This window comes from Phacochoerus africanus, chromosome 14, assembly GCF_016906955.1.
Source record: "Phacochoerus africanus isolate WHEZ1 chromosome 14, ROS_Pafr_v1, whole genome shotgun sequence".
In the NCBI taxonomy this organism is placed as follows: Eukaryota; Metazoa; Chordata; class Mammalia; order Artiodactyla; family Suidae; genus Phacochoerus; species Phacochoerus africanus.
The window spans coordinates 59888461-59903468 of record NC_062557.1 but is presented as its reverse complement, the minus strand read 5'-3'; the positions used below and the strand labels follow the sequence as shown (position 1 = coordinate 59903468).

Genomic DNA, 15008 nt, shown 5'->3' with positions numbered 1-15008 from the left:
GGATCCTTAACCCACTGAGTGAGGCCAGGGATCGAACCAGCGTCCTCGTGGATGCTGGAATCCGTTTCCCCTGAGCCATGATGGGAACTCCGGGAGACTGAATTCTGATTGGCTCCCATGCCCATCTCTACACCAATCACTGTGGCCAGGGGCGGCACTATTCTGATTCTAGCCCAGCCGTGGGTCTACCCATCTGCAAACCGCAGGGACCTGGGGAGGAGTGGGTGGTTTCCCAAAGGAAGCCCAGGTGATTCCCACGAGTGAAACCCTCAGCCAGGGCAGTGAAGGTGCCTCTGTGGCCCGCACACTCCCGGCACACAGCAGGGGCCCAAAGCATGTGCTGCACCTGTTACCACCGGGCCACCCTCCTTTCCACTTGCCCCAGGAAGTTTGGGACCACCCAGCCTCACCTGCCCCCACCTCTGCAAAGGGTGCGGCCCCCCTTCACCCAGCAGCACCCTCTCCAGAGATGCTGCTGGGGAAGGCTTGTTCATCGTGCACGTCGGGGGCCTCGTCCCGTTCCTTCCCTCCGTCCCAACTGGGTCCCCCATGGGACACCCCTCCTGCATGGGGAGGAGCACCCTTAGAAGACGGGAGTAGCCTGAGCCGGGGAGGCTCCTGGCAGGGCACGGCAGCGCGGTGGCCCCTAAATGGCGCCCCATGTGTGTCCTTGCAGGGACAGCTGCCAGCGAGGCTGGAGGCTGCTGTACATCGTGGCTGCCTACCACAGCTGCTCCGAGGTCCTCCAGCCGCACCTCGTTCGCTTCCTCCAAGATGTGGGCCGGACCCCGGGCCTGCCCTTCCAGGGTGAGGGGCTGGCCAGTGGGGACCCAGGGTCAAGGGCTTGTCTGCAGGAGGACTGGCCGGACAGCCGGCAGGAGGGCCTGGCCCTTCCCAGGCGCCCGGCAACGTCGGCTGACGTCAGTCTCCCTGCCAAACGTTTGTGGGGGCTCCACAGAGCGGATCCACCCAGCGGGTGGCGGGATCTAATGGGGAGGATGTGATCAGGGAAGGCTTCCCGGAGGAAGCGTTGCTCTAGGTAGTGAGCACACGGGAGGGATTTCTAGGTGGGCTGGGCGGGAGTAAAGGCCTGGAGGTGGAGATGTGTGACATGTGCGGGGAGACGAGAAGCAGGGGGCCAGGCCCTGTTTCCCTGATCTTTGAGAATCAACCAGGGTCTTGAGTGGGGCCAGGGCGACAGCGCCCACGGCTGGTGGCAGGGTCTGGGCCTTTTCCCCTTGGCGTTTGGAGGAAGGGGCCCTCCTCAACCTCACCCCCAGCCTTGTCTTCAGAACGGCCCCTAAGAAAGAGGCCAGGGGAGCCCACGCTGCCTCTGCATCCCCCTGGGGCTCAGCGGTCTATGGACTCTGCTCCAGGGAGGGAGCAGAATGCACCCAGGACGCCTGCCTTCCCGCCTCCCGGGAGCAGGGCCAGGGCATCGCTGAACCCAGAGATGCGGAGACGCAACGGGATCTTCTGCCCCGGGACGCTGGGTGTGGGACGGTGGGCACAGCTGCATGCGCCCCCATAGCCACACAGCGCCCCCGAGCAGAGCTATTTCCGGGGCTCCTGGAGAGCCAAGGCGGGAGGCCCTTAGCCACAGGGGTGTGGGTTTGAATCCAGCTCTCACACTCTGGCTCTGGCTGGGGTAAATCACTGCCCTCTGAACCGTCCCCGCAGCCGCTGAAGAGGCTCAGGGGCCGGGGCCAGGGCAGCCCCCGCTCCCTGCCCTCCCGGGCCGGGCCCTGACTCCCATCTCTGCAGGGATTGCCAAGGCCTGTGAGCAGAACCTGCAGAAAACGCTGCGCTTCGGCGGCCGGCTGGAGCTCCCCAGCAGCATGGAGCTCCGGGCCTTGCTGGTGAGTGGGGGCCGGGGGCCGGGCGGAGGGAGGCGGCCTGGCCCAGAGACCCTGCCCGGTCGGCACAGGTGCCCCTGCAAGCCTGCCGCCGCCGGCCGGGCCTCCCGTGGAGGGGACCCGGCCTCTCCCTTGTCCCACCCTCCTGTCCCAGGCGGGCCGCAGTTCCAAGAGGCAGCTCTTTCTTCTCCCTGGAGGCCTCGAACGCCATCTCAAAATCAAAACGTGCACCGTGAGTGAGGGGGCCTCTCCGGCGGGCAGGGACCCCCGCCTCCAGCATGGGCGCTGAGGGTGCTGCGCCCAGCAGCCTGCCCCACACGGCAGCGCTGAGGAGCAGGCCGAGCCTCAGGGAGCTGGGTCGGAAAGGCTCCAGACGCTGAGCCTCCCCGCCTGAGGCCGACTCCCCGCGGCCTTGGGCCTCCCCTGGCCCCGGGGGCTGGGGACAGGGGTCGGCCGGGCCATCGCAGCCCCGCTCGTCCCCCCCCGCAGGTGGCCCTGGACGTGGTGGAGGAAATCTGTGCCGAGATGGCCCTGGCGCGCCCCGAGGCCGTCAGTGAGTACGTCGTCTTCGCCGTCACCCACCGAGGTGAGTGTCCGGGGGAGGAGGCTCGCTGGGCTCCCACCCCCCACCCCACCGGGAAGGCCCACCTCCGATGCCACTGCCCCCCAGGGAGCCCACCTCAGCACGGGGCTCCCAGCCCTGCGTCTGTGCTCCTTGGTGTGGTTGTGTGCGCGTGTGTCTGGGCTGCCGGTTCGTGAAAGACGGGGCCTCGAGTGCCCCCCTCTGCCCCTTGGGGTCCGCTCAGGGGGCCCTGCCTCTAGGCGCTCCCCGCAATAGGACTCGGCCCCTGGATCCCACAAGCCAAGAACGTTTTCCTGCCTCTCACGCCTTGATAGCCGCAAAAGCCCACCCTGGTCTTTCCAGAACCTTCTCGGTGCAGCCAAACCCCTTCTGCCTGTGGCCCCCCACCAGGGACGGGTTTCGCCTCCTGCCACCTGCCGGTCAGTTCCGTGCACCTCTGACCGGCTGTCCCCTGCCGCCTGGGCCTGAACCGCGACCTCAGCCCTGTCACCCGCCTCCAGCCAGGGCGTGGGGGGAGGGGAAGGCCGTGAGGAAATGGCCCCGGAGCGGGATTCCTGGAGCGGGTGTGCAGGCCCAGGCACAGCTGAAAGCGTTTCATCTCCGAAGTTGCTTTAACGGGAATCCCATTTACAGATGGGAAGACCGAGGCCCAGGGAGGCCTCCTGTTGGTGCCGCAGAAAATCACCTACATGCCTTAAAAAGACACACGTTTATTACGTTATGGTCCTGCAGGCAGCAGTGCTGACGTCGGAGCGTCCTTGGGGCGGCTCCTTCCGGGGGCTGTAGGAGGGAGTCTCCTGGCCTTTCCAGCTGCTGGAGGCTGCTCGCACCCCTTGGCCCATGGCCCCTCCTCCACCTTCAAGGCCAGCGGGGCAGCCCCCCCAGGGTGGCTTTCTTTGACCCTCCTGCCTCCTCCACACAGGGCCCTTGAGACAACCTGGGGTCCCCGTGGGTGACCCAGCATGGTCTCCCCGCCCCAGGACCTTTGGCCCCATCATGTCTCAGGGTCCCCTTTGCTGTGAAGGTACACAGTCTCGGGTGGGGGGATTAGGACGTGACCGAGGCCGGGCCATCACGCAGCCTGCCAGAGTGAAGGGACTTAGGCGACGTCCCACAGCCGGGATTTGAACCCAGGCAGTCTGGATTCTGGCACCGCACCTCAGCCCCTCTCTTTGGTGCAGTTGTGCGGGAGGCGTGGCAGGGGGCAGAACGGCAGTTCCGACAGTACAGAGCTAAGCCTCTGTACAGGTCTCAGCCCAGGAGCGCCACGGCCCCGCCGCCCCACGCCCACCTCAGAGGCCTGGCAGGGCTGCCCTGAAGTTCTGCAGAAAGGCGGCGGTGGTGGCTGGCACACAGGACCTGAGTCCTCCTGGCCTCTCCCTGCCCCGGGCGCCCGCGGAGAGGGCCGGGCTCCCTGAGCATAACTAGGCCCCTCCCCAGGCCCAGCTGGGCTGCCGCGGAGCTGGAGCTCTTGCCACCTGTGGTCTCCAGCGTCACCTGATCCCTCAGTTGTGCTCTCCTGCGCCTGGCATGGGGTGGGGGCTTGCAGCGTGTGCCCACCCAGCCGTCCCGGCTCCCTGCAGGCCAGCACGTGTGCCCGCTCAGCCGCCGCGCCTACATCCTGGACGTGGCCTCGGAGATGGAGCAGGTGGAAGGCGGCTACATGCTGTGGTTCCGGCGCCTGCTTTGGGATCAGCCGCTCAAGTTTGAGAACGAGCTCTATGTGACCTTGCACTACAACCAGGTCAGCCCGGGGGCTACTCCGAGGCCGGGGATCTCCTGGGCTCCCCAGGGCTGTGAGCTCAGACTCCTTTGGGGCCTCCGCTGTGATCAGGCCCCGCTCACATGGCTGCCCCGAGGCCACTGCTCCCTGCCTGGCCTCCCCGAGCCAGCGCGCCCTCCCCTCCGCCTCGCTCCCTGACGCACAGGGCTTTGCACTTGCCGTCTCGCCACCGCCGGTCCTGGCTCTGCTTATCTGAGTCCTCCCAGGGAGGTCACCCTGGGCACGGCTGCAGGAAGCTGCCCTGACTTCCTTCCTCCGGCTCTGAGCGCTTGGCCTGGCCCTCGCCCCAAGCCTTGGCCTGGCCCTGTCCGTTTTGTCTTGCTGTCACTGCTTTGAGACTTGGTCCTGCCCATCAGGAGCTGCCCAAATCTGCTTCTCCCTCCTGTGCTGACACCGATGGACGTGCTCGGAGAGAGCACGTGTGTCTCTGAAGCTGGGGCCGAAGCTTCGGCGACCCCGAGTACAGATACTTGGCTCTTGTGGCCTGTGGGCCAGCGGCACCCCCCGGGACCGTGGGGCCTCCCGCGTGGCTTCTGGGCCACAGCCATCCCGGTCACCCTCATGTGCCTCTGTCATTGTTCCCCGAAGCCCAGAGAAGTGGTAGGCCACCACCCCCAGAAGCGAGCGGGGCCGGAAGTGTTTGGGGTTTGTGTCTGTGCCCCCAGCCTGCTGCCCTTCCCCCGCGTGCCCCCTGCAGGTGCTGCCCGACTACCTGAAAGGCCTCTTCAGCAGCGCGCCGCCCGGCCGGCCCAGCGAGCAGCAGCTCCAGCAGGTGTCCAAGCTGGCGGCACTGCAGCACCGGGCCAAGGACCACTTCTACCTGCCCAGCGTGTGAGCACCGGCCGCCCCCGCCCTGACTTGCCCAGGGCAGCACCCCGGCTGCCAAGCTGTTCTGAAGGCCTGGCCGTGCGCGCGGAGACCCCGCTCCTGGCACAGCAGGCCGCTTCCGCTAATGGCCCAGAGCAAACTGAGTGTTAAAAAGCTTTCGGGGGAGTTCCCGTCGTGGCGCAGTGGTTAACGAATCCGACTAGGAACCATGAGGTCGTGGGTTCGGTCCCTGCCCTTGCTCAGTGGGTTAAGGATCCGGCGTTGCCGTGAGCTGTGGTGTAGGTTGCAGACGCGGCTCGGATCCCGCGTTGCTGTGGCCCTGGCGTAGGCCGGTGGCTACAACTCCGATTCAACCCCTAGCCTGGGAACCTCCATATGCCGCGGGAGCGGCCCAAGAAATAGCAACAACAACAACAACAAAAAGACAAAAAAAAAAAAAAGCTTTCAGGACACACACCCCGGGGTCCAGGAAATACACTCGGCCACGCAGAGATCTGGACACAGACGTGTTCACCTCAATGTCACCTGCATCGGGGTGGACGTTTCTGTGCTGGCAACATTTCTGTGTTTCCAACGATGGGGGGGTTCCTTAAAACACTTGCCAGGCAGCATTTAAACTGTTCTCAGAGACGTGAGGTGTGGAAGCTCCTCAGACTCTCCAGCCCCAGACTCCAGGGAGTTCCCATCGTGGCGCAGCAGAAACAAATCCAACTAGGAACCATGAGGTTGCGGGTTCGATCCCTGGCCTCGCTCAGTGGGTTAAGGATCCAGAGTTGCCTTGAGCTGTGGTGTAGGTTGCAGATGCGGCTCAGATCCCGCATTGCTGTGGCTGTGGTGTAGGCCGGCAGCCGTAGTTTTCATTTGACCCCTAGCCTGGAAACCTCCATATGTCCTGGGTGCGGCCCTAAAAAGCCAAAAAAAAAAAAAAAAGGACTCTAGTATTCCTGGCCTGGAACTTCTGTGTGTCGCAGGCATGGCCAAAAAAAAAAAAAAAAAAAAAATCGGCCCCAAAGAGCTTCAGTTTCTGTGGGTCACATCTGTGGATCTATTTATGTTCTTCAGAATTAGAACTGAGAAACAACTTAAAATATTGACTTCTTAAGTAATTAAAAATAAGGGCACTGCATGTGGACGTACGTGCCTCTGTGATAATTACCGTATAAATAATGTTAGTTAACATTACAAGTTAATATAAATCATTCGTGAAAAAAGAGCTATTTTCCCAAAAACTCCAGTGAGAAGAGTGGCCCTCTTTCACATTTTGCAAACCTCTGCACCATCTGCCTTAATAGACGACAGCTGGCGGCCCATCCCTGCTTCTCAGTCTGCTGGGGTGCCACGTCTTGCAGCCACTGGCAGACTCCACCGTGCACTTGTGAGGGAACGAGGCGGGGGGGGGGCCGTGACAGCTCAGGTTATCACAGAGGTGGCTTTGACCTCCCAGACCCTGGGCCACACCTTGCAAACCCCTGGTGTGAACGAGGCAGCGTGTGCCCTGGGGCCTGTTATGCTGTGAGGATTCAACGTCTACAGCTCGTTTGATGTTATAATTTTTTTTTTTTTAGGGCCACAGGAGGTTCCCAGGCTAGGGGTCACATTGGAGCTGCAGCTGCTGGCCTACACCGCAGCCACAGCAGTGCTGGCTCTGAGCCGAATCTATGACCTACACCACAGCTCATGGTAACGACGGATCCTTAACCCACTGAGCGGGGCCAGGGATCGAACCTGCAACCTCAGGGATACTGGCTGGCTTCGTTTCCGCTGAGCCACAACGGAAACGTCTCTTGCTATAATTTTAGGTGAAGGGTGCAGGGCCTAGTCCTGGGTTAAGACAGTCGAGGAGTTCCCAGCTCTTTGCAGGCGCTCTGCGCGCCTTGGCTTAGCTCCTCCTCCCAGCTGCTCTTTATTTCACAGATGAGGAACGGAGGCCCAGAGAAGGGCTGAGGGTTGGTGGCCCGGCTAGTAGGTGGGCTCTAGGCCTGGGAGGCTGGTCCCCGTGCCCGGCTCCTACCCCAGCAGTGCGAAGAAGGAAAGATGCTGCCTGGAGGGCCTTTGCCGGGGTGGGGTTCCTTGAACCCGCTCCTGCCTCGTTCCCCAGCCCAGGACAGCCAGACCGGCAGTGGTTGGTATTTTCAGATGTCCTGAGGCACAGGGGCTGTCCCGAGGGAGCCAGCACATGTCAGGGTGGCCTGGATGGGTGGGGGCTGATGGCCCTGGGACTGCCCGGAGCCCAGCCTTCTCCGCCCTGCTCTGCCAGCCGCTGGTGGTCGCTTTGCCACTCTGATGTTTTCCCACCCTGGGCTTCTCCCCAGGGGTGGGGGCTATGAGAGACAAAGCCACCTGGGGTTCAGGCCTCGGCCCCACTCTCTCAGTCACTGTGTGACCTCGGACGGGTCGTGAACTTCTCAGAGCCTCTGTTCCCGTGTCTGCAGACAGGGAGCCTAGGGTACCGGCCAGCAGTATTGAGCGCCCACTGGGTGCCCAGCACGCCGCCCGTCCTGCACCCGGCCCGCGCCCAGCGCGTAGTGGTCCAGGAGGTTGGCAGAGCCCCCGCCTGCGCTCAGGGCGGCGTTTCTGTCCTCACCCAGGCGGGAGGTTCAGGAGTACATCCCGGCCCAGCTCTACCGCGCGGTGGCCGGCGACTCGTGGCTCGACCTGGTCAGCCAGCACCGGCCGCAGACGCAGGCGCTCAGCCCCCACCAGGCGCGCGCCCAGTTCCTGGGTGAGAAAGACGCCAACCCAACCGGGGAGAGGAGCCGGGGGGGGGCGGGGGCTTGGCTGGGGGGGTGGGATGCAGGCACCTTTCGCTGGTACAAAGGCGTCTATGGTGTTGCTTCCCAAGTTCTCACCACGGCCCCATCTGGGCTCTGGGGGGAGGAGGGCTGGGTGGGGGGATGGAGGAAGGCCCCAGGCGGCCAGGGCTGGGCGCCCAGGCTGAGGGTGTCCCTGACCACGGCTCTCGCGCCCCCAGGCCTCCTCAGCGCCTCGCCCTTGTTCGGCTCCTCCTTCTTCTTCGTCCAGAGCTGCAGCAACGTGGCGGTGCCGGCCCCCTGCATCCTGGCCGTCAACCAGAACGGCCTCAGCTTCCTCAGCATGGAGACCCACGTGAGTGGCCTCACGTGGCCCTGCCTCCCCCCCACCCCAGGAGACAGCGCTTACCCCTGCAGGACTCTGGGCGCGGCCCCTCCCCCGTCCTCACCTGCCAGGTGGGGCTGGTATTCAGGTGAAAGGAGGTAAAACGCTCAACTCTCAAGGTGGTCCTCGTTGGCCCTGGCTGCGGGGCGGGGCGGGGACTTCAGCGACAGGACTCGTTTGTCCCGGTCCTGGAGGCCGGATGCCCTGGATTAGGGTCGTGGCTCCGGGCTCGCAGACAGCCGCCCTGCCGTCCTCACCGGCCCTGTCTCCACGTGCACGTCCCTGGGGTCCGTGCTCCCGCAGCCCCTCTTGGCATGAGCCCTGGTTCCAGCCAGGCACCTCGGCAAAGGCCTGCTCTGCAGTCGCCTTCTGGGAGCTGGGTGGGGCCTTCGACGTGGGGACGGGGGTCTACGACAAAAAGGACCGCCCCCCCCATTCTGAGTCCTCCCCCCCCCACTGGGGGGGCACTGAAGGGAGGGCTCCAGGGCTTATGTGGGGACACTGGAGGGAAAGAGTGAGACCGGGAGGGGTTGTTCCCCAGGGTCCCAGAATGTGTGAGCAAGCAGGTGCCACTGGTTCTGGGATGCTCCATCCTGTGGGCGGGAAGCTGGGTCCCCGCCTCGCTCTGGCCTTCCCTGCCTGTGCTCTGCCTTTGTTCCTGGGGCCAGAAAGAAAGCTCCAGGTGGCGTGGCGGGGGGGCAGTGAGGAGGCCCCTTTGAGCTGAAGGTCAGGGCACCCCTGGACCCCAGACATTTAGAATAGTGCCTGGCACGCTGGGCACTCGAGTCGACTTCGCAGGTGAGCAGCAAGGTCCAGAGGTGGAGGGGCTCACTCTGGGTCACATAGCAAGTCCCTAGGGAACGAGTGTTTGCGCCTCTTGCTGATCTGACCCCCAGAGGAGGGGTAGGGGTGGGTGAGACTGGTCCCCCCCACCACAGCCCGTCCACCCCCCTCCCCCCAGGAGCTGATGGTACAGTTTCCCCTGAAGGAGATCCAGTCCACGCGGACCCAGCGGCCCACGGCCAGCTCCAGCTGCCCGTACGTGGAGATCGCGCTGGGGGATGTGGCGGCCCAGCGCACCGTGCAGCTGCAGCTGGAGCAGGTGCGCCCCGCCGGGCAGCCCGGCTGGTCACAGCCCCCACTCCCTCATCCTGCCCCCCAGGCTCTTCTCCACGGTCCTGGCCGTGCCCCAGGGAGCGTGCAGCCCAGCGCAGGGGACAGAACTAACCCAGCACCGCCCAGAACTGCCCGTGATTCGGGTGGTCCCCTGGAGAGGCACGTGGATGAGGCTCCTGGGAGAGGGAGGGCCCAGGTCCTTTGCAGAGCGGCGAGGAGTTGGACGGGGCCCTGGGGCGGCTCAGGCAGGCCAGGGGCGGTCGTGAGGATCCTTGGATCTGGGGCGCCCTCCGGTGGAGAGAGGAGGACATAGGAGGTTTGTGGCTGAGGCTTGGAGGATGGACTGGGGGGGCCTGGGGCTGAGGGTGTGGGGACTGAGGTTCCCCGGCGACAGGGAGACCAGGGCCCTCTCCACCTTTTTTTTTTTTTTTGTCTTTTGTCTTTTTTGTTGTTGTTGTTGCTATTTCTTGGGCCGCTCCCGCGGCATATGGAGGTTCCCAGGCTAGGGGTTGAATCGGAGCTGTAGCCACCGGCCTACGCCAGAGCCACAGCAACGCGGGATCCGAGCCACGTCTGCGACCTACACCACAGCTCACGGCAACGCCGGATCGTTAACCCACTGAGCAAGGGCAGGGACCGAACCCACAACCTCATGGTTCCTAGTTGGATTCGTTAACCATTGCACCACGACGGGAACTCCCCCTCTCCACCTTCTCAGAGGTGCAGCAACTGTGGCTGCTGCTTCAAAATCAGGGCCAGGAGTTCCCGTCGTAGCACAGTGGTGAATGAATCCGACTAGGAACCATGAGGTTGTGGGTTCGATCCCTGGCCTTGCTCAGTGCATTGAGGATCCGGCACTGCCATGAGCTGTGGTGTAGGTGGCAGACGTGGCTCAGATCCCGTGTTGCTGTGGCTCTGGCGTAGGCCCGTGGCTACAGCTGCGATTCGACCCCGTCTGGGAATCTCCATGTGCTGCAGGAGCGCCCTAGAAAAGACCCCCCCCAAAAAAAGGGGGGGCTAAAAAAATCTCTTTAAATTTTTTAAAAAAGAAAATTCCTGGGAGTTCCCGTCGTGGTGCAGCAGAAATGAATCTGACTAGGAACCATGAGGTTGTGGGTTCAATCCCTGGCCTTGCTCAGTGGATCCAGTGAGGCTGTGATCCAGTGTGGCTGTGAGCTGTGGTGTAGGTCACAGACGCAGCTCGGATCCCGAGTTGCTGTGGCTCTGGTGTAGGCCAGCAGCTGTAGCTCTGATTGGACCCCTAGTCTGGTAACTTCCATGCGCTGCAGGTGTGGCCCTAAAAACGCCAAAAAAATTAAAAATAAAAATAAAAGGGAAATTCCCTTGGCACAATGGGTTAGGGACCTGGATTGATGCAGCTGTGGGGCAGACCGAAACCATGGCGCAGGTTTGATCCCTGGCCCAGGAACTTCCACATGCCTCGGGTACTGCCAAGTAAAAAGAGCCAAGAGGTCAATCCGCCCCATTCACCGCCCCTGTGGATGGGGGCAGGGCCAGAGTTCTCACCCCATTGGAGAGAGGGGTTTGAGGTCCAGAGAAGGGGCCAAATCAGGGCTGGGCCCGCGCGTCTGCCCGAGCCAGGGGTCTGGACCTGCCTGGGTGGAGCTGCAACAGGGAGGGGCTCCACTGCCCCAGCCCTGCCTCTGAGGGACAAGGCTGGAATAGGGCACCTGCAGTCCCCTTGCTCCCTGGAAAGCCTGCGCTGGGGACCAGTCCACTTCCTACAGCATCCCGGGCCTGCTCCTGTGGCCACCCCACCCCAGGCCCTACCTGCGGCTCAACCTGCTTCCCAGGACCCCCCATCTGAGCGCCCACCACAGCAAACCCACCTCCTCAAACCTGCCTGTCCACTGCTGCTTGGGCTCCTTTTCTGGAGCCTCCTCCCTGGATGACCTCTAACTCTTGCTGCGTCTGGTTGTCTCACCCAGCACCCCCTCTGGCCTTGAGGCTTCAAACCCAGCTCTGCCAAGAAGCCCCCTTATTTCTGTCTCTTGCCCCCACCCCAGGCCTGACGCTTGGAGACCCAAAACCTCTGCTCTCACCTCCAACCCTCGGGCCCCCAACCCAGGACCCCTTCTCACCCCTGCCCCCCGCTCCCTCTCCCTCTGTGGCCTCCACGGTCACCCCTCTCCTCTGCTCTCCTGCCTCCTCCTGGCACCGGACCTGAGCACTCACTGTCCCCTCCACCTGGGACGTCCTGACACCACCAGGATCCCTCTGCCCTTATTCGGGTTCCAGCACAAATACCACCTCCTGGGAGTTCCCATCGTGGCTCAGCGGAAATGAACCTGACTAGGATCCATGAGGATGCGGGTTCGATCCCCGGCCTCACTCCGTGGGTTAAGGATCCCGCGTTGCTGTGGCTGTGGTGGAGGCCGGCATCTGTAGCTATACGTAGACCCCTAGCCTGGGAACCTCCATGTGCCTCGGGTGCGGCCCTAAAAAGAAAAAAAAAAAAAACACCTCTTTCTAGAGCCTACCTGCCCCTCCTCGCTGATAATTCACTCTCCGCTTCAACAGCAACACATAGTTAGAAACCATTTATTGCTGGGACAGATAGTTTTTAAACCTGAAGAGCTTATGTGTAGCAAAATACAGCCCTGCAAGGCAGGCCCTGGAAAAGGGCTCAGAGAGGGAGGGAGGTGGGCCCCGCTAGTCCTGGTGGAGCCCGGCCTCCGCCAGGTAATGCTCATGTCTCCTGCAGGGCCTGGAGCTGTGTCGTGTGGTGGCCGTGCACGTGGAGAACTTGCTCAGCGCCCGGGAGAAGCGGCTCACGCTGCCCCCCAGCGAGATCACGCTGCTCTGACCCAGCCCCGCTGCCAGGAGGCTTGCTGTGTGGCCTCAGGGGAGTGACTGGGCCAGCAGCTGAGGGGAAATCGAGAGGCAGCCGGCGCAGCGGGCCGGGCTAGGAACCTGGGAAGACCCGTCCAGAGCGGGGATGGCATCACGGCGTGCAGACTTGGGCAGAGAGCAGGGGGGCCTCGTGGAGACTGACCAGGGGCCTCCTGCCACCCACCATGGTGGCCCTGCCCTGCCTCCCTGCTGCGGCAGGGAAGGCCCACACCACCAGCCTAGCCTGGCTCTGATGTTCAGGTCTGCTCCATCCCCAGGTCCCAGCTCCTCACCTGTGCTCCCCCGGGTGCCCCCTGGCACTGCCGCTGAGCTTGCATCCATGGCTCTTGGTCATTACTGTACAAATAAAAGGTACGCCTGGCAGCATACTCTCCATGCAGTTGTTGAGCTTGAGTGAGGAGGCAGAGTTGGAGGCCCAGTTGACCACTGAACAGAGCTTCCAGCAGAGATCCCTGTCCCCCCACCCCAGGCCCCTGTCACTGGATGGGCCACGCAAGGTTTAGAGAGTGCTGTAGTTGAGAGAGAGATGTTTCATGTCAGTGGCTGGGGAGGGAGCAATCTGGGAAAGGGCTTCTCAGAGGATGAGACATTGGGGTTGGGTTTTGAAGGACGAAGAGGAGTTTTCTGGGAATAAATGGAGGGGAGGGGAGGGAACATTCTAAATAGAGAAAATAGCGTTTATTCCCTACTGTATCCCCCAGAGCCTAGGACAATGCCTAACAGAGTAGGTGCATAAAAAATACTTGTCACTTGAAAGGAGAAATGAAAGTTGATGCCAAGTGCTGGTGCCTTGGGGAGCGTGTGGGGGATTGAGGGAAAGGAGCCCTAAGCCTAGCAGAGGACGGCTGGACAGGTATGTGGGGGCACAATTGGCAGGAGCAACTGTGTCAGAGGCAGGATTTATTGATGCATTCAGTACTTATGAAGCACCTATGGTGTACTAGGCAAATGCCAGGCACTGGGAGTTGCTCACAGCTAAATAACTATAAACCAGGGTAAGACCTGTGACTAAGAGTGAGCTCGGTGATGGGGGAGGGAACAGCATTCCAGACAGAAGGAACGGCATGCGCAGGAACCCTGGCGTGGACGTTACTGTGGCATTCCTACTTGCGACGGAGGAGGCCACCCAGGGTGGGCTGGGTAGGGCCGTGCAGGACACACTAAGGATCTAGGATTTCGTCCCAGGAGCCATGAAGGGTCTTCAAAGGTTTTTTGATGGGGGGAGTGCGGGGGAATCTGCGCAGACTGTGCTCTGAAAAGGTCATTCCGGCCACAGAGCAGAGAGGCCAGAGGGGAGGCTGGGCAACGGCAGTGGGAAACTATGGCACATGATGCTGGTGGTGCTGGCGGGGAGGGGAGAAGGTGGTACCTTGGGAGAGTTAGGAGGTCCAAGGGGCAGGGCTGGGGGATCCCTCAGATCCTCCTGAGACGGGGAGGTCAAGGAAGATCCCTCTGTGTGTAGGCACAGGGCTGTCCCACCATCACCACTGTAGGCTGGCTTCCCTGGAAGCAGCCTTGAGAGGACCCGGGAGGCGAGGGAAGTGGAGGAGGAGCCGGAGTGCAGGGCCCAGCAAGTTACCCCTGCTGACTGCCTCTGCCCCGGGGCGAGGCCTTCCAGGTTTCAGACTGCACGTGGGCCATGTGAGCGAGGTGCCAGTGGAACCAGATGGGACAGGCCAACCCCCTCCTACTGCAGATTCCCGAGCAGGATGATGACTGAGGGTGGAGTTTGGGGAGGCTGGTCCACAAGCAGCGGATAACCGCGACCCCGGGGCTTTTGGATTTCAGGACTCAGGCTTTAACAGCTGCTCTGGTGGCCTCAGTGGCAGCTTCAGCAGGCTGAGCCCCACCCTCACCCCACCAGAGGTAAGGATCCCCCGAAAGGCAGAGCAGGAAGACTCAGGGGTGACAGGAGAGTCAGTCCTTGCTGCGTCCCCCCCCCGACCCAGAAAGACAGGAAGTCTGAGCGGCCATGGGGAGAGCCAGAGCAGGAGTCGCCAAGCCCCAGGGTTCCCAGCCTGGTGCGGGGTGAGAACGACGCGGGAGGGGAGCAGGGGCACCGAAGTGAAGCAACTAACAGTTAACAGGCCCAGTTAGGATGCAGATGCAGGTAGGGGGGCTCCAGAGCTGTGCTGCCTGTGACACAGGCTGGCTTGGCGAGGAGGGTCCCTGGCTGCAAATGGTCGGAGTCAGGGAGGAGCGCCCCAGGGTGGGGGAGCCCTGGGGAGGAGGTAGGGCCCAGGTTTGCCTGTGTGAGCCGAACTGGGCTCTACCAGGCTCTTTGGGAGGACTTTCTGATTACTGAGGTAGTGAGCTCCGTGCCAGGAGGCGTGAGCAGGGCCCGATGCCCCCTGTTGGAGGTCAGTTTAGAGGTGGACGGACACTGGGCTCCGGAAGGGCCTGAGGCTTCACAGCCAAACCCCCAAGGTGCAGACTGTGGGCCCCTGTGCTGGGGGGTCGATCACACAGAATGGCCCAGACCCCCTGGCCACCTTCTAACCACCTGCAGCTGCCCTCCTACCCCACCACCAGCGGTGCCACCTACTGCTGCTGCTTGGGGGGTCCCTTGGGTGGGGGGCTTCGGGACAGTGGCCAGGGTTCCAGGCATCCCCCTCCCACAGGCCTTGCTGGCCTGTCCTTGCCAAATCCCCAGCTCCCAACGGGACTTGAAGGCCTGTCAGCTTAGGGCGAGGAAACAAGCTGAGACTTGAGGGCAGCGGTCCATCTGCTCAAGGAACGGGACTTCATCCTCACGAGCACCATACACGTGGGCCCTGCACTGATGTCATTCTCGTTTCACAGACCCACAAGAGCGAGGCTCGAGTGAGGAAGC

The 15008-nt window shown here is 62.6% G+C and overlaps 1 protein-coding gene across 1 annotated transcript in view; it reads left to right on the top strand.

Annotated features, from left to right (window-relative positions):
* MYO15A (myosin XVA) overlaps positions 1–12543 on the top strand; it is a 49146-nt gene extending 36603 nt beyond the window's left edge. Inside the window, exons 56-65 of the mRNA XM_047758339.1 lie at positions 677–807; positions 1765–1859; positions 2011–2088; positions 2346–2442; positions 4023–4183; positions 4920–5053; positions 7639–7772; positions 8022–8155; positions 9147–9287; positions 12027–12543. Of these exons, the coding sequence (XP_047614295.1) occupies positions 677–807; positions 1765–1859; positions 2011–2088; positions 2346–2442; positions 4023–4183; positions 4920–5053; positions 7639–7772; positions 8022–8155; positions 9147–9287; positions 12027–12128 (1207 nt within the window). The 3' untranslated portion in view covers positions 12129–12543. The remainder of the gene's footprint in view (positions 1–676; positions 808–1764; positions 1860–2010; positions 2089–2345; positions 2443–4022; positions 4184–4919; positions 5054–7638; positions 7773–8021; positions 8156–9146; positions 9288–12026) is intronic.
* Positions 12544–15008: the final 2465 nt, after the last annotated feature.